The sequence below is a fragment of the Trematomus bernacchii genome, unplaced genomic scaffold (genome assembly GCF_902827165.1).
Source record: "Trematomus bernacchii unplaced genomic scaffold, fTreBer1.1, whole genome shotgun sequence".
In the NCBI taxonomy this organism is placed as follows: Eukaryota; Metazoa; Chordata; class Actinopteri; order Perciformes; family Nototheniidae; genus Trematomus; species Trematomus bernacchii.
This window is the reverse complement of record NW_022987728.1, coordinates 1,082,865-1,101,644: the sequence shown is the minus strand read 5'-3', so window position 1 is coordinate 1,101,644 and position 18,780 is coordinate 1,082,865. Positions and strand designations below refer to the sequence as shown.

The 18,780-nt window shown below is 40.2% G+C and overlaps 1 protein-coding gene across 1 annotated transcript in view; it reads left to right on the top strand.

Moving 5' to 3' along the window:
- The window catches only part of LOC117494660 (phosphatidylinositol-binding clathrin assembly protein-like), a gene marked incomplete at its 3' end in the record, with an annotated part of 42,028 nt that extends 23,846 nt beyond the window's left edge, over nt 1-18,182 (top strand). Inside the window, 4 exon segments of the mRNA XM_034145596.1 lie at nt 15,995-16,072; nt 16,284-16,386; nt 17,322-17,405; nt 18,114-18,182. Of these exon segments, the coding sequence (XP_034001487.1) occupies nt 16,292-16,386; nt 17,322-17,405; nt 18,114-18,182 (248 nt within the window).
- Between the last annotated feature and the right edge of the window lie 598 nt (nt 18,183-18,780).

The window sequence follows — 18,780 nt, the reverse complement described above, 5'->3', positions numbered from 1 at the left end:
GAGGAGACCAGGAAGGAAAGGATAAGGAAACACGTTTTGTAGAAAGAAATGAGAAGGAAAGAACATAGGAGACAGAATAGGAAAGGTAGAGAAGAGGCGCGTTCACACCGCAGTACTTTTCCCACTTTAGTTCCGATATAGTTCCGAAAATGTTCGTTCACACCAAAAAAATCCGGAACTAAAATGAGTTCATGAACCTTTCCACCCCCTTTTCCGTCCCTGCTAGAGAGCAGGGACTTTCGTGGGAGAAAAAGGTTCCTATTTCTGATTGGCTGGGCGGATTGCAAACCAAGCCCCGTAAAACTCCCAAAAAGTTTTACGAAGCCGCCATTTTATTATCCTCGCATTAGCATTAGCATTAGCCCAGCGCACCAACGCAGAGAGACTAACTTATGGCAACACAAAATGAAACGTGGGAGCGGTGGAGATGAGGAGGTGTCGGTGTTCTGGCGATTTACTCGGAAGGCTTCAGTAGAAGCTGCTGGGAGTCCCAGCAGCTTCTACTGAAGCCTTCCCCAACTCCGGGGACTTCCGGCCGGGGACTTCGGGTGGCAGTATACGCCGTGAAGTGGTTTGCGGCCTGCCAGTAAACCCAAAGCAGAAGAAGACGAAGTGACGTCAGCGGCTTCATTTGCCTAATCCTCCCTCAGGGACTTATTCCGGTGTGAACGCGATCTGTACTAAGTTCATGAGAACTAAAGAGTTCTCATGAACTAAGTTCTGATGAACCTTTGTGGGAAAAGTACTGCGGTGTGAAAGCGCCTAAGGAAAGTGGGAGGTAGGGAAGGAAGGAAGGAGGTCTGTTAAAGAAAAGAGGATCTAGAGAAGGTTAGAAGGATGTAGGAGATGGGGAAGGGAGTGTTTTCGGTTTATATTACAACAGTTGAATGTGAATCAACACACGGTAATATCTGAGCATATTCAAATTGAGTCCATTCATTGTGAGTTGCTCTGGATGTCAGCAGTTTTAAAAGCAGCCATTTTACTCTGAAGTAATATATTCAGCCCGTGCTTTCAAATCCAATGAGAGAATATATTTACCATTCGGAGCAAATAGCAGGTGAATTAAGTTTTAATATCTCTTCTTTGCTTCAGCTGCCATAATAGTCAGCGCGCTCTGGATCGTGATTAGAGTAACAGTGCATTTTGTGTGTAAGGGAATAGTTGACAGGCTATTGACTCGTTCAGTTCTTCACCTCCAGTGTTTTCCTCCCTGCCAAGAAGCAATCCTGGCTCCCTCCCCAGTGACACTCTCAATCTTAGACGCCATCAAGGGTCCGTCAATATCTCTGATCACGAATCACATTCCCTTTTGTTCGGCCACAAAGCCCCTTTAAGCAGGGATGTCACGAAACCAGAAATGTAGTAGTCGATACCAATACCAGGAAGTAGTCCAAAAAAAAAAAAAATCAATATTGGTTTCAAGACTATATTTAGAATATCTTTACAGCTTCACCTAGCTGTCAGAGTACTTTTTGAAAGGGAACTGAAGCCATTAGTCTCCTTTCAAAGACACCAGACTCCATTGACAAAAACAGTCATTTTACCTCAAAGCACAAAGAAGTTGCTTGTCTACAGCTGCCTTCATTGGTCGGTTTATTTGTGTTATTTTGTGACTTTCAGATCTAAATTCACAAGTCGTCGAAAAAGTGAAATTCCATAAGGGTTAGGAAACATGTCATATTTACGCAAAAACATACATTTTCCAACACAAATGTCAAGGTTAGAATTTGAATCCATAAGGGACACTTCTGGAAAGGGACAGAATTATATTAAACCTTTAAAAAATACAATTAAAGGGACCTTATTATGCTTGTAAATGTTTCCCTTTCATACAATAGATAGTTACACCACTACGTAACACTTGCGCTTCTATTGGATATCTTTCCAACACACTGTACGTGATCTGTAAGCGGTTGACCAATCACAACAGAGCCGCCCAGCTAACCAATCAGAGCAGACTGGGCTCTGGTTTCAGACAGAGGGTGAAAAGAGGTGCTGCAGCACAGGCAGTATGAGAAAAAATAAAGAGCTTTTTGAACATTAAAGCATGGAGACATGTAGAGACACTACATACTGATATACACCTGAACATCAGCAGGAGAGGACTCTTTAAAGTAGAGACACTACATACTGATATACACCTGAACATCAGCAGGAGAGGACTCTTTAAAGTAGAGACACTACATACTGATATACACCTGAACATCAGCAGGAGAGGACTCTTTAAAGTAGAGACACTACATACTGATATACACCTGAACATCAGCAGGAGAGGACTCTTTAAAGTAGAGACACTACATACTGATATACACCTGAACATCAGCAGGAGAGGACTCTTTAAAGTAGAGACACTACATACTGATATACTCCTGAACATCAGCAGGAGAGGACTCTTTAAAGTAGAGACACTACATACTGATATACACCTGAACATCAGCAGGAGAGGACTCTTTAAAGTAGAGACACTACATACTGATATACACCTGAACATCAGGAGGAGAGAACTCTTTAAAGTAGAGACACTACATACTGATATACACCTGAAAATCAGCAGGAGAGGACTCTTTAAAGTAGAGACACTACATACTGATATACACCTGAACATCAGCAGGAGAGGACTCTTTAAAGTAGAGACACAACATACTGATATACACCTGAACATCAGCAGGAGAGGACTCTTTAAAGTAGAGACACTACATACTGATATACACCTGAACATCAGCAGGAGAGGACTCTTTAAAGTAGAGACACTACATACTGATATACACCTGAACATCAGCAGAAGAGGACTCTTTAAAGTAGAGACACTACATACTGATATACACCTGAACATCAGCAGGAGAGGACTCTTTAAAGTAGAGACACTACATACTGATATGAACCTGAACATTAACAGAATAGGACCCCTTTAAGAATTAGAAGTGGACTTTGCACCTCATTGTTTTATACTCCCCGCATTATCATGACTAAATTGACAGATTTATACACACAAATCTGAACTAATTGACTAACAGGGATGCGAGACAATGTCCTGACTCCTTGTCTAGACATTGTCTCGGCTGTTATCATGTATCAGCGTGTGCCTCTGCTTCAAAGCTGTTTGTATGATAGGCTAATACAGTATGTACCACAAACAATCCTGCAGGAAACCCCAACAATAGCGGAGAGACACATTTATCAGTCCCAGCCTCAGATATCCATCCCTCCCCTCGGACTGCTGGGAGACCGTGGGTGCTTCCCCTACGAAACCCCGAACAAGGTTATAGGCAGTAGGAGAGGAAGTGGTATGAAAAGAGGAAGGTTACGTTGTTTTGAGAAGATGTAGTGAATGGTTGTACAAGAATGAATGTAATGAGAAATGGGGTTATGTGGAAGCGACAGTTCTTTTTTAAGAGCACTTGTTCAAATGGGCACTTGACACAAAATCCACCTGGATCACATTTTTTTTTTTTTTTTTCTAGTATTTCTTTCAACTATTTCTCCAATACTGACTGAGCCTTATATTCAATGTTATGAGATATTGCTTGAAAATGGTTTGGTCGCCAATAAGGTCTCCATTCACTGTTCAACAAACTGTATAATAACAAGGCTATAGTGGACTTTGATAGATTTTTACCTCAAATAACATTATTCAGTAAAGGCTTAAACGATCAGTAACTTGTAGAAAAACACATTTTAGCAGAACTGTGCACTTCTTGATAATTAAATAACTGTTCACAAGATTTACAAAAAGTGATATTCCTCAGTGTTGAACAATCAATATCCTCTTCAGATTTGCTTTTGTTCCAAAAAATGCTTTATTCTAAGAAAAAAAAATGCTTTGCTTGCCAATTGAACACGGCACAAAATCAAACCCCTGCAACCCAAACCTGTCATACTTAAAGCTAGTTTTTATTTTGATGATGAATAGCCTTTTTTTAGTAGTTTTCCCTCAGTGTACTCGAGGAATGTCACAGCTCAGAGCTTTGCCAGACCACACGGTACAGTAAAACACGGCGCTATGAAACCCTTTTATTTTTAGCAGGAGTTTGTTTTCAAGGACGTCAAGAAGACCTTTAGAAATACTACCCATCATGCTTTATTCCTCTGGACAGGATAGTTGTGAGTGTCAGCGGGGAAAATTACCATCTGATTGATTGCGCCTAAGTGCATCGGGAATCGGGATAGAGAGCGGCGACTCTGTACATCAAAACTGAGCATAGGAGGGAGATGAAAACAAGGAGGGGGGGGGGGGAGTAGACAGAGTGGGAGAGTCATTAAGGACATGAGAGGAGACAGGGACGGTCTGGCGAGGACATGGAGGAAAGTGCTGATGGAAGCAGGATACTTTCTTTTTTTCCTGTGTGTGTTAGAAAGGGAGGGAGGGTACAGTCAAGGTGTGTGTTAGACAAAGCGTTGTGTGTTTTTACAGCAGGGTAAAGTCGCCGCCACCAGTGTCCCAGATAGCAAACAGCCCATTTGTTTCAGTGATGTCATCGCCTCCTCCTCCTCCTCCTCCTCCTCCGGGACAGCGAGGTCACAGACGGAGGCAGAGATTTAAGATAGAGGTGGAAGAAGTACTCAGATGATTAACTTACGGTAAAGAAGCAATACCACAGTGTTAACATACTCGGGTACAAGCAAAAGTCCTGCACTCAAAATTGTATTTGAGCGCTAGCCAGTAGAAGAGCTAGTGTTACATAGTGATGTCACTATAGTAAAAATATGAGCATAAAAATACATTATTATTTTATAATATTGGTGCATTAATGTCATCATTACTTCAGTGTGTACTTGGTAAAAGTGGGGTTTTATTTGAATTACTTTCAATACTAGTGGGAGGCTTAACCTATAATATAATGTGTCTCGATTTAAATTTCGTATTAATAACTTACATCTGCAAAGTAACAAGAAACTAAATATGTAAAAGAAATGTAGTGGAGTAAAAGTTTAAAGTAGCATAATGCGAAAATACTCAAACAACTATTGCCTCGTTTTTTTACTTATGTATTTGAGTGAATGTCCTTACACCACTGTGTGTGTGTGTAAGATATTATGAACGACAGATTTTTTCGAAGGAATGAAAGACGGAAAGGGAAGAGAGATTTGCTGACTCAAGCACTGTGTCAAAGGGAGCCGAGAGGTTGTTATTTGTGTGTGCGTGTGTGTGAGGTCACCCTGACTCTGATAGGGGTCACTTGTGATAATCTGAAGAGCTTCAATGCACACACACACACACACACACACACAAAGTCATCACACACATGCCTCCTACCAGCTGCTGGTGTGGCGAACATAAAGATGATAAGTGTAGCGGCACCTCGCAGAGCATTAACTGTGTGTGTGTGTGTGTGTGTGTGTGTGTGTGTGTGCTTGCTTCAGACAGTATCTTATCTCTAAAAAGTAAAAGTTCCAGGGTGACCCACGACAAGATGACCCCCTCACCACACACTTCTTTACACTCCTTCAGGAAGATAAACAAGTTTTTCCAACTCAATTAAATCGGCCGCTCCTTTGTGATCAATAGAGGAAAGTAATGTGTGTGTGTGTGTGTGTGTTGTTGTCCTGTTGTGCTCAGCAGACTCAGCCAGCCAGAAACTTGCAGGGTACGACTAGCTAAATGGAAATTCCCCCAGTCAGGGATTTATTTGTGTTCCCTTTTTGTCTGCGGTACTGATTCAGGTTATTGATTTTTGAGTATTCTGCTGAAACATAAATGATCGGTTTTGTGCTTAAACCCCTCCCCAGAACAGCCAATCACAGCCCAGCAACCGTAACGTGCCTGTCATGCTTTGGATTTCTTCTCATGTTGAATTGGTTTACCGAAGAGCGACTCAGCATTTAAGGAAGTTGATTTATTATTGTAGCCTTTGCCAAACCACAAAATTCAAGGGAAGCAGTGTAAGGAATTTATGCAAGATACATTAGTTAGCATGTTGTGCTACCAATAGTGCTAACCAAGAAGTACTTCCATGTACAAGGAGCACATCATTAAATAGAGAGGCGAAGTCCCGCTCATCTACCGACCGATGGGACCTTATTTCGGAAAAATTATGTATTTAAGTCAATGGGGAGAGAAAACGTATCTTTCTATCCCGTTTGAATTGTGCCACGAATTACACATATGATGTTTGTCAATCTTAACAAATAATTTCCATGTAAAAAAAGTCACAGTTTGTCGTAAAACTGTTGAAATATAAGACTATGAAAAATACGCAACTAGAAAGACTACAAATCCCAGAGTCGCGTAAGTGAGCACGTTAGTTAGCATTACAGCCTTGTCATTTTTATTAGCCTTAACATGAAGTAACATTAAGTAACCCAAAATGTTAAACAGTGAGAGTAGTAGTCATATTTCGTGAACCCTTTGAAGAGTAGTGTCACACCGGTGTGATCATTCTATAATACACCGTTTAAGCCCGGATGCCCCCGGGGAGACATGCTAATGCTAACGCTACATTAGCATCGGCCATCTTTTCTACTTCATGCTATCTGCACAAATGGTTAACATTGAACATTAAAAAGATCAGGCAGTTCAGGGAGAATCGAAGGAAGGCAGGCAGGCAGCTTTGCATGACATTCTTCTGGACGTGTTTCATTGTGGTGATAGTGAGGGTGAGTCAATCCCTTTTTTGGCAAGACAGTAGTGGCGGCCATCTTGGTGACGTGTGTTGTTGTGCGAGACCAGAGATGTAGTTCATTGAGCGGTTTCACACAAAAAAGTCTTCAACGTTTTACGGCAAAACATTATTTTTTTTACTTGCAAAATTATCTTTTAAATTGACAAACATCATATGTGTAATTCGTGGCACAATTCAAACGGGATCGAAAGATAACTTTTCTCTCGCCATTGACTTCAATACATCATTTTTCTGAAATAAGGTCCCATGGAGCTCCACCGGAAAGGGAGGGACTCCGCCTCTCTATAGCTACATACGTTTTTTCGTGTAACAGATTACGCCTGAAAAAACAAGGCCCATTCAAGTAAAGAAGAAATTCTATTCTAAATTCTTTATTTAGTTACGATACTTTTACTTACGCACGATAAAATGGACATATCTATTAAGTATATATTGTGCAATCAAGATTTTTGTCTAACAAGTCATTTAGAAACATGAAATTGAATTAACTCATCGAACTGATCTTGATTACAACTGATCAAATCTGCCAAATCCTTGCTTTTCTGCTTTTCTTACAACTGTTAAAAATGTAATGCTTTGCCACCGTAGCAACAGTAACTAAAGGAAGCGTGACTTAGAAAAATATCCTCTTTTTAAAACCATTGTTTTAGGAGATAAAACTGAAATAAAACCAGTGACAAAAGGCTGTGGAAGTCAAGTTTGTAATAAAGCACATCTTTTATGACATCCTCATACCTTGCTGAACATGTGTGGGGAGGCGGTGTTTAGAGAGCAAACTCTAGCACAGCTGCTAATGTTCCATGAAATGGCCAAATCCCACTTTCCACCCCAGAGGCATTGTTGCATGCAGGGCAACAAACTGAAAAATATCTCTTATTTTTCATTTTCCTGTTATGAGGTAATCTTTTTTTTTTTTTTTTTACAGGTTCTCTTTTAATGTTTGCTCAGTTACTCTCTTCTTAAAGCGCACTGCCTGCATTAGGCTTCTCTTCAAGTGCCATTTTTAATTAGCACTGTACTGTAATTAGCTCCGCTGCTGCCACCCCTTGATACAATTGCAGTAAAAACACTTCTCTTAGGCGGTTTCACTGCATTTGATCTCCAGTTAAACATTATCAAGTCATTTAAAAGTAACTGATATCCAGTAAATAAACAAATCTCCCCATTATGAAGATTTGTTGTGAAAACAAACCCTTTTTACTTTAATCTATACAATGTAGGGCTGTGCAATTAATCGTATTTTAATCTCGATTACGATTTTGGCTTGCAACGATTACGAAAACAATGTAATCGAAATAAAACGATTATTATTTTTATTAAAAAAAAAAAAAAAAAAGTTATTTTTTAATTTTTTTTATTGGTTTTTCAGTTTAATTATACTTAAAGTTCAGGGTAATCAACTGTTAAAAACATACTGTTCACATTTTTTTTTCAATATATGGATGTTTTCAAAGTAAATGGATAATCGTTTTTTAATAATCGTGATATCAATTATTGACCAATATAATCGTGATTATGATTGTTGCCATAATCGCACAGCCCTAATACAATGCGTTCTTTATCAGTTTAAACGCCTGAGCATTACGGCTCACCCGTATTTACATAAGGTGACGTTTATTATTTAGTAATGTGGTTTCTGATTGGCAGAGACATTAGTTTGATAAATATAGAAGCAGGGGATTATAGAGTAGGCACATGGGAGGAGCAAATTAATCCAAAGGTATTTATTTTACCACTATAACGTTTTGTTACCAAGAAATACAGTTTCCTTTTATTGATCCCCGCAATGGTGGTAACATAGAAACACAAAAGATATGTTAATGTTATGGCCATTAGATTTAATTATTTCAACTTCTTCCTGAGATTGTATTTTTATTTATGAACACACTTTAAATACTACAATACCCATGAGCCTCGTTCACTGTTGCTATGCAGGCTTTGTCAGACACTAATCAAATCAAAACCTCTTCCCATTAAGATTTTGGAGCCAAACATTGCAACAAAGGAGCTTTATTCATCCAAAAGTGGCTTAAGATATAAAAGTGAATGGATTTAAAACATTGAACGTTTAAATATGTTTATCCAATGTATAATCCTTAGCGTTAAGAGTCCATATTTTGCTCTTTTGGGGTTTTCCCTTTACTGTAGTGTGTTCTATAGGTTTCTGTGCATGTAAATGGTCTGCAAAGGCTTAAAAATCCCAAAGTTTATCCTACATTAAAGGATGTAACATGTCACAGGAGAAGCACTAAATACAAACCTGACAAATTAGCATGAAAGGCCCCTTTTAATTGGTTGGAGATTCATAGAAGTCATGATAAATAGTGTTGAGTTGGCATTTCATTCCGAAGCAAGTTGCTCCAAGTGCCATTTATTCAACATTATCTATCCAAAAATATAATTCAGAAGTCTAGAAACAAATTATACCTATCTCCTCTACCATTAAAGGTGGGGTAGGTAATTTTGGAGAAACCAGCTCGAGATCGCTAGAATTTGAAAATACACAGCCGGAACAAATCTGCCACTTCCTTACAGAGCCCCTCCTCCAACACACACGAACGCGCACATGACCAATGAGGGCACGAGATAAGTTTGTGCACAGATGGAAGGCTGACAGGCAGGTAGGCCATCCAGTTATTTTAGCCGGCCCGGCTCAGATGATTGGTCGTGCTTTTTACAGTACTACGGCTTCCACAGATGAAATTTATTTATGGATTTTTTGTCAAAGCACTTCAGATATTCATTGCTATCGGGATGTTAAGAGCATTCCATGGAATATAACAAAAAGTGTATCTCGAGCCGGTTTCTCAAACTTACCTACCCTACCTTTAAGAACCAAATCTAACCGAACCAATAACTTCTTTCTTTGACCGTAGACCAAATTCCCAGGAGATTGGCTCTGGTATTGATGCTGTATTATGCATTGCTACCTGACTCTTTGCACTTCATGTTTCTGTCAATAGTGTACAAGTCATTACTAACACCCTGTTCGCATCAGCGCTTCAAATTATGACTCATGTTGCTAAGCTGCATCATTGACCTCGCCGTCGCACTACACTTATCCACGAGCAAATGCTCCCATGAGAGCTGGAGCCCACACACTATCAGCCTTGTCACCTTGTAGGCGCACACACACACACACACGCACACGCATACACACAGAGCTTCAATCCCATCATCTTCAGCACCCACCCAGCTTCCCTTTCACACTTTGATTGGATTTCGAGGCTAAATGGTTGATTGCGTAAGAGAGGAGGAGAAATACTACGTAGGAGAAAGGTGGAGGAGGAAGATGAAGGCATAGAGTCCCAGCTCGTGTGTGTGTGAGAGTGCACATGTGTCTGTATCCATCCACACGTCTGTTTCCTTGTGTGTGTTTCTCTGCTTGCATAAGAGCTGCTTTCATTCAACCCAGCCCGATCACGACTCATTCTTCTCTTGTGAGTCATCACCTTTCTGTGGAGCTCCGTTTGCTCTCCGTTCAGACACATTTTGTGTAAAGTAGTCGAGCACAGCAGCCAAAAATGAATTCCCAGTTGGACTCTTTGACCCCATTTGGGAGATAACCGTCTGTATTCTCTGAAAACAGCAGCCACAATATGTTGTGACTTCCAAAGAAATATATATTTTGACCCGGGTTGCCTCCTCCCTGCTGGCTCTTGTAAACATTGGCAGGTCCAACGAGGGCAGAACTGTTTTCAAGTTCCTAGATACCATAAAATGTGACGTCAGTAAGCTGCACACAGCACTCTGGTGTTTACCGACCAGGCTGGTCTGCAAACTTTTATTTGTTATTATACCAAAGGGAGGAGAGATGAAAAAGATCTGATGTCAGTGAGTGCAGCTCTTTCTTGGCAGAGTACGCACTTCTGTTGCAGCCTTGAGTAACCATCCGAAAAATATGATTTTATTTGCAAAAGAAAGTGCAGCTTTAATCTAATATGTAAAGGGGTCAGATGGTTTAATGATGGTGTAATGAGGGGTTTCAGATGGGGTGAACTTTTGGCATCAGAAATGAAATGCCGTACACACTAGTTCTTAACGAGCCTTACATTTATTTTTTATCTGTGTAGGGATTTCTCTGTTACAGCCTGGGGCTCACAAGTAAACAGAACTTATCAAATATATTAAGAATCTCCCAAACTGCTGCCAGAAGGCTGAATCATCATGTTTGTAGTAGCGATAAGCTAGGGAAAAACACAACGTGAGAAAGTACACCCCTCCATTTATTTCGACATTGAGGCAATAGGGTTGTGGAAAAAAGTAATTTCCTTCCTCATGATATTATAAACTTCTATGCGTTATTAAAACTCAACAATCCTTTACTCAAAGTGTATTTCCTGGATTGTATTGCATCATGTCACCTGTACCTGAACCAACATGCGCCCTAGCAGTGGTGGAAAAGGTACTCGGGTCCTTTACTTGAGTAAAAGTAGAATTACTATTGTCTTAAAATACTCCATTACAAGGTATAATCCTGAATTACTTCAGTAGAAGTTAGGGAGTATTATCAGTACACTGTACTTGTTGTATAAAAAGTACCCAGTATGCAGAATGGCTATTTTTTACAGTATTGGAAAAATATAATTGTTTTTATCAATATTACAAGTCAAATAATTGAAATGTTGTATTTTGACAATGTTGAGCCAATTTAGATACTTTTTCAATGAATATGTATCTTAAAATAAACAAATCACATCACATCATGTGCTTTCATTGTAGCTAGTAACTAGTTTTTTAACTGTAATGTAGTACAATACTTGCCTCTGGAATGCAGTGGAGTAAATGTAGCATGAATTGGAAATACTCAAGTAAAGTGCAAGAATGTAAAAATAGTTCTTAAGTACAACATTTGGATCCAATTTGGCCCTAAACCAAAAGTATATGGGCAAGGACGATAACATTATATTGTGTCACACTGAAGGTCACTTGCATATAAGGTTTTATAACGGTGATTATAAAGATTATTATTTTTATTCGGCACTCAATAGTATCTTCATCCAGCCACAATCTGCTGTTAAAACACTGCAACAGTCTATACAGCTTCTCCTCTCCATGACATGACTACTAGTTTTCAAAAAGGGAAAGAAAAGCACTTCAGGTCAGCGCTGAGGCCATGGTGTTCAGTTACTAGGGAAACCACCAACTTCTTCACTTTGGAGAGGCAGCTCTATCTATAGCTATGTTGAGGTTGAGATAGGGAGTAGTCCTGAATCTACATGTATCAATAATGCATGAGGTTGTTCTCCGATATGCTAACATGAATTATTTGACGAGTCGACCTGCTTCTCCGTCTCCCCCCCCCCATCTGTATCTCCTCTCTATTCCTACCACTTCTCTCTAAATCTGGATCTCCTCTCAGAACAGCATCTTTTTCTTGGAACTCTCTCCGTCGAATAATCTAGGGCTCAGCGGGTTTCTGAGTCTGCCTCTCTGTCTCTCTCTCTGTGCCGAGTGTTTCTCCCCCTTTATAGATGTTCTCCTTTTTAACTAGATCCATGCTTTGTGTGTGGGTTCTCCCAGCCTCCGCCTTTTGTATTTGACGCTGAGGGAGAAACGCAGCTTCTCGTCAGATGGACTTTTTTGATGAGGCAGAGAAATAGCTTGTGAAGTTTCTCTTGTTATTTCTTTCTCTTTATCCGTGAACATCTTGGGTTACGAAATAACTCTTAGTCAAGATACATCCAGACAGCATATATATATATATACATATATCTAACCTCTTATACTGTCATGTTGCAAAGAACATAGACAATTCATTCGGAGTGCATTTTTCCCACTACCATCTTGGTTTGAGCCATAGACTATGAGAGAAGTCGACCTAGTCAACTTCACATCACCCATTAGTTTGAAGACTATCTTTATGAAGCTTTAAGTTTGCCGTTATGGCCATCAACATCTTGGTTTTGTAGAACTAAGAGAGACATGGGAGGGTGATAAGTTCAACCAAATGCTTATAAAGACGCTTTTAGGGGACCACATTGGTACCAATTACTTGCATAAACAAAAAAAACACGCTATTGGGTTAAGTTCTAAGACACAGACGGCACCCAACCAGACAACACTATCGTAGCGACCTTTTCAACATGAGTAAGCAACACCCTTAACCATACACTGCTTTATTGTCTATTTTACTACAATGGGGCCATCATTTACTAATTGAATTTGAAGGTGTATCAAAGAAGACTTATAACTACGGATAGAGACCATAAACTTGTCAGAATTTTTTTTACATAGGGTCAAATCAAGTGAGAAGTGGGATCATTTTCTCATAGACTTCTATACAATCGGAATCATTTTTGCCACCAGTTGAGTCGCCCCCTGCTGGCCAAATTCCTTTCCACAGATAGGATCTGAATCCCTTCATGGGACGGCATAAACAACATTTTGTCCCCAAAGCGTGAGCATACACACAAAAAAAGCGATAAGAAACAAACTCAAATCCTTTATGCATTTTTAAACAATCTCAGAGCCTTGGAAATGTGTCAGTGCAAGCTGAATCCAACACACACGCCCGCAAGCATATTTGTGTTCGCAAACACACCACAACAGGCTCCAATGCTCTGAACAGCCAGTGAGAGCTGGTTTCCTGCCAGAGAGGGAATTGGCTAACAGGCAAATCTCGGATCATTTTAAGTCAGTTGGACAGAGACGGCCTTAAAGTTAAGATGCTTTTGGGAAGCCTGAGGCGTCACTTCCCAAAACTATGGATGATGGCCAAGACCATTTCCCACTGCGCCGCACATGAGGGACAAAACGCACGTTGGCTTCAAGTCTTAAGAGAAAGAGTCCGAGTTAAATCTCAAGTCAAGAGTCTAGAGTTCAAGCCATGTCTCAAGTCTCCCAAAGGGTTTGACTTGGCAACAATATTTCTGGAAGTTTTCACTGCAGATTAATTAAATATCCTGTTCAGTAGTCAAGCTTAAATCAAGGAAACAGATGTCTGACTATCTCAAAGCTCAAAACTCAACCTTAAGTTTTAAATATAGTTGTATTTGTAAAATCTCATCTGTTGTTGAATTCTTTGCACCTGCAGATAAATAAGACTCAGAGGCCAAACGCATTCACTGGTTGTGTATGGAAGTTGTTATTAGCAGATGGAAAATAACATTCTTTGATCTCAATCATATGAAAAGGCTATCAAATTTGATTTACTGATGATTGTAAAACGACAGTAAGTAAGTTTATTACAGTATGTACAATTCAAGCTAAGCTGTTTGACGTCTTACAACTTTGCAAATACCATCTTTCATAGTCAGTCATACCATATGCCTATTTAATTGTTCAGTTATATGATGGCCTTGATGTTGAGTTAGCACTGTCTGAACCTTTTGTAGATGAGGTGTGTATATTGACACTAGGTGCATTTTTTTGGGCCGATTCCACTTACTCTGACCCACCGATTGTGATTATATTTCTAAGTACTATAACTAAAAGCATACACACAAACAGTATTGCAACACCTTTGACTTCTAAAGAATATGAGACCGGTTGCAAGCATTGGTCGATCTTTAGCTTATACAGTTGAATGTAGTTGTGGTTGTTTAACTTTCAGTACAGAATCTACTTATCCCAAGGTTTTGGAAGTCCTACAATTCAAGGATAAAATGGACTTAATAGAGATTTCATAGACATGTTTTCTGTTTGTTTTTTTTAACGGTGCCTTACTTCTTTTTTTTTTAAAGGGATGAGTTGACTTAATTTGAATGAGTTCCAATGCTGGCTCACATTTCGAAGCCAATCTCATTTAGACATTTTTAGAGAATATTGATTAGATAACAGCATCTGCTTGGAGACCATCATCCACCCAAAGGTCTGACAACTTTCTGAATCTCCAGCCCCAAACAGACAAATCTGGTCTTCAGATAGTAAATAAGTAAAGCCTTCTTCATCCTTAATATCCTAACATTTCGGTTGTCTCGAATAGGGCAGTAACTCTCGTTTAAAGTGGACCTATCATGCTATATTTGAATAAATATAGTGTAGGACCATACCTATATAAGGCATATTTATACTTTTTTCAAAATACCAAACAGATCATGCATTTTAGCCATGCCTCATTTCGCTCAATTTGACATTTTTTAGCTCTGTTTTTAGCAAGGGCTGATTCAGTGAGAACAGCACCACCTACAGGCCTGGCATATGTACTACAGCGTCTCCAGCGCTTTCGAACGGCAATGGCCGTGGCTGTCTCCTCCTGATTGGTGGAGTTGGCCCAATAGCCGTAGCGCCACCGTCCTGACGTCAGGACAGTGTTCAAATCTGGATCAGTTTTTATCAGATCCGTTTGCAGCCCCTTTTTTAGAGATTTGGGTATGGAGGAAAATAGAGAGGGTTGTGTTTTCTGACACTTGGTGAGTTCCCTGGAACACCGGGGACACATATTCATGTAGAAAAGACGTACAAAAGTGCATTTTGCATGATAGGTGTGTTAAAAGAGCTGCTCAGTAGGCCAACAGTAAAAAGAAAATATGCATCTGGCGACACTCAGGTGTGTGAGTACCAGCATATGCAAATGTGACACAAGATGGAGTTTGAAAAAGAGCAGAAGCACTGAGCAACCTTCCCTGGAAAATGGGAGCTCCAGCACCTGCTTAGTCGCATCAGATCTGTCAAAACGAACAAGTCACTAGTGTTGAGTTTGAAGAAAGAGCAACACAGGGATCGAGTTTCTGTTAGCAGTGGAAACATTTTCAAAACACAAACTGGGATGTAGAAGAAGTCTGTAAGAGAGGGATGCCATGATTCATCACTTTTTGGAGACAAAGTTGTACCTCCTAGATGTGATCTCATTAACATTTTCAAGAGGGTACTTGCATATAAATTTAATATATTGTGCTGCCAGTTCTTCTGCTTTCTCCCAAAGGTTAATTAATATTTTTTTCCACCACCGCCTCCTCTTGCCATTTGTCCTCAATCGCCTGTACAGTGGTTGAGCTACTCTGAAGGAGTCCTAATGATGAGTGGAAACAAACGGACATGAGACAACTTCTAACAACCTACGTTTATTATTCAATCACCACCAGTGTTAACTTCTGAGTGTTTTGAGTGGTGGCAGAGATGGCTGTCGCTGCATTTGATTTCATGTCAGTAATTAATCAAATCATTCTTCGTTATTAGCTGTTGGGCTAATGAGCACAAGCAATTACCGTCTGTCAGACAGTGTAAATGCGTTTCGGTAGATAGGTTCTTATCAGCTATGCAAATCACCGGTTGGAAACAAAGGAAGGATATGCATTTCAGTTATTAAGGGTGAAGAGTTTTGATTGTTGTTGGAGATTAAATTGTCCGTCAGTCGGGAGCAGGACTATTTTTCCCTAACCCTCGAACCTTATGTGACGTATCATTACAATTTCTCTTTTCTTTCGCAGCGTTTAATCCAGTACCCTGGCCTCCAGGAAACACTCTGTTCAACCTGAACAACTTCCTGGATAAGGGAGCTCTGCAAGGTAAACAGTTTTAAGATTTTTTTTTAATTGTTTCCCTAAAGAACTAAATGGGCAAGAATTAACCTCAAAGGATTTTAAACAGAGCTGCAGAATCAATCCAGATACAAAAGTTTAAATTAAATCAATTAATCAACTACACTAAAGTCTGCAGTTTTTGTACAGTTTTATATATATACAACACTCAGTATATTCCCTTCTCTCTTCCTCCCAGGCTACGACATGTCGACCTTCATCAGGCGGTACAGCCGTTACCTGAACGAGAAGGCCATGTCCTACAGACTGGTGGCTGTGGACTTCACCAAGATGAAGAGAGGGTAAATGGCAACCCCGCTCATCATTTCGCACTCGTTTTGTCGCAATGCTTAGCCTATCGCACAATAGCCATAGAACAGCAATCGACAAAATTACAGTTTTGTTGTTTTCTGTCCCAAAATGTCAAATTTCTCCTTTTAATGTCACCCATTGTGATGCATAAACCTACGACAATGGCGGTTGGTGACTTGTATAATGGTAACAGTGGGGGCATCATTTCTTGAGGGTTGTGTTTGAAAGATTATGTCTAATATCAGAAAGTCCAACTGTTGTAGATGACTCAGAATCCTCTCTGATAACGTTCCTGCTGATCAGACTCGTTATCTTTCTGCAAAATGGGTTTCAGTCGCCGTATGTTTGCAAGACTTCCCCCCCCCACCCCCCCCGAAAAAGCCATTATAGTCTAACTGCCAGCACTGTGAACCTGAAAATGTTGAGTATTCACAGTGCTATGAATGTAGGAATGTATAGAATGGGTCCTAAGCTTCAAGACACTGCTGGATGCTAAATTGCATAGGCTGGGAAATTGCCATAATTAGATAAAGTTGCATTCATTTGCGTAATCACCCAAATGGAGAGTATTTCAACTACGGCTTGGCCACTTTGGGACAAAATTTAGAATGGTTTTGGAGGTTATTGAGGACTCTTAATCCATTTTGTACACATTCAGGGTTCAAATGGCAGTTGGAAACAAGAAAATGGCCATATTTCATAACCCAATGGGCAGTGTTCGACGGATATTGTGACGTTTTGGCATTTTACGGGACACTTGAATTGGAAAAAAACGTATCTTAAGTTCATGTGCATAACTGAGCAAACGTTTGTATGCAAAACACCTTTTTCCCCCTCGTTTCTCACCACTTTCTTAATTTGCATATGAATTTCCGTAAAACAAGTCTACCGCTACAATTGTTTGTTTTGTTTCCTGTTGTGTCAGGATTGACGGGTGTGATGCGTACCATGAACACAGAGAAGCTGATCAAGACGCTGATCATCAGAAGACGCCTTGCTGGATTTCCAGGTACTGTGTGTGTGTGTGTGTGGTGTGTGGTGTGTGTGGTGTGTGTGTGTGTGTGTGTTGTGTGTGTGTGTGTGTGTGTGTGTGTGTGTGTGTGTGGTGTGTTGTGGGTGTGTGTGTGTGTGTGTGTGTGTGTGTGTGTGTGTGTGTGTGTGTTGTGTGTGTGTTGTGTGGTGTGTGTTGTGTGTGTGTGTGTTGTGTGTGTGTGTGTGTGGTGTGTGTGTGTGTGGTGTGTGTGTGTTGTGTGTGGGTGTGTTGTGTGTGTGTGTGGTGTGTGGTGTGTGTGTGTGTGGTGTGGTGTGTGTGTGTGTGTGTGTGTGTGTCGCTTTTCCAATCAAAATGTAAATTGAAACAGTTTGCAAAGTTTGAAGCCTCTCTTATTATGATGGAGTGTAAGAAAGCGTACAATTTTTTTGAGTTCTAGCATTGTTTGTGTACTAAAGGGAGAGAGGATTTGAAGAAATTGGTGGGTTGCATTGTGGTTTGTGCCAGCGAGCTTCAAAGAGCGATACAAAAGGACGGTGAAAGTTATCATTGGAATGCGCGTGTCTGCGAATGATGTTTCTTTCCTCTTTCCCACCTAAAATAAATTGGACAGTGTGTCGAGATGCCCGATAGCAAGGGAGGGGATGGTGTTTGGAAAATGTATGTCAAAGTATTTTATAGAGAAGTTTCCTTTACCCCTCTTCCCCTCTCTTGTTCTCCCCTCAGGCCAATCCTAATGAGGCTGACCAACGGAGTGATCAACTCGGCCTTCATGCTGCTCTTCAAAGACTCCATAAGGCTGTTTGCTGCTTACAATGAAGGGGTCATCAACCTATTGGGTAAAACACACCGCGTGTCTGGCGAATATGTAAATATAAACCCAACACAAGTTTCCACAAGCTGTTCCTGACACCTTTCTCCCTCCCTCCGTTTAGCAAGTTCTATTCCTTAATGTGTTAACTCTTCTATTTCTGTCTCCACAAGAAATACTTTGACATGAAGAAGAACCAATGCAAAGATGCTCTGGACATCTACAAGAAATTCCTTTGCAGGATGACAAAGCTGTCAGAGTTCCTCAAAGTGGCCGAGGTACACACACACAACTCACACACTAAAAAATACATCGAGGTACACACACGCACATCAGGGATAAGACTTTCTAGGGACTGTTTTCATTTTTTGGAAAGCACTCTCCTTCAAATGACTCTTTTCCTTATCATTTCTTAAAGGGGCCCTATTATGCTTTTTGGGTAGAATAGAGCCCTTTAAGTTGTTCATGACCACATCCCATGAACACATATATTAATGAATATATTTTTGGGTATTTTCAACACAAAGACCCCATACTGCCACACTTTGTGCTAACAGCTACTGTAATGTGTGCAGACATGTG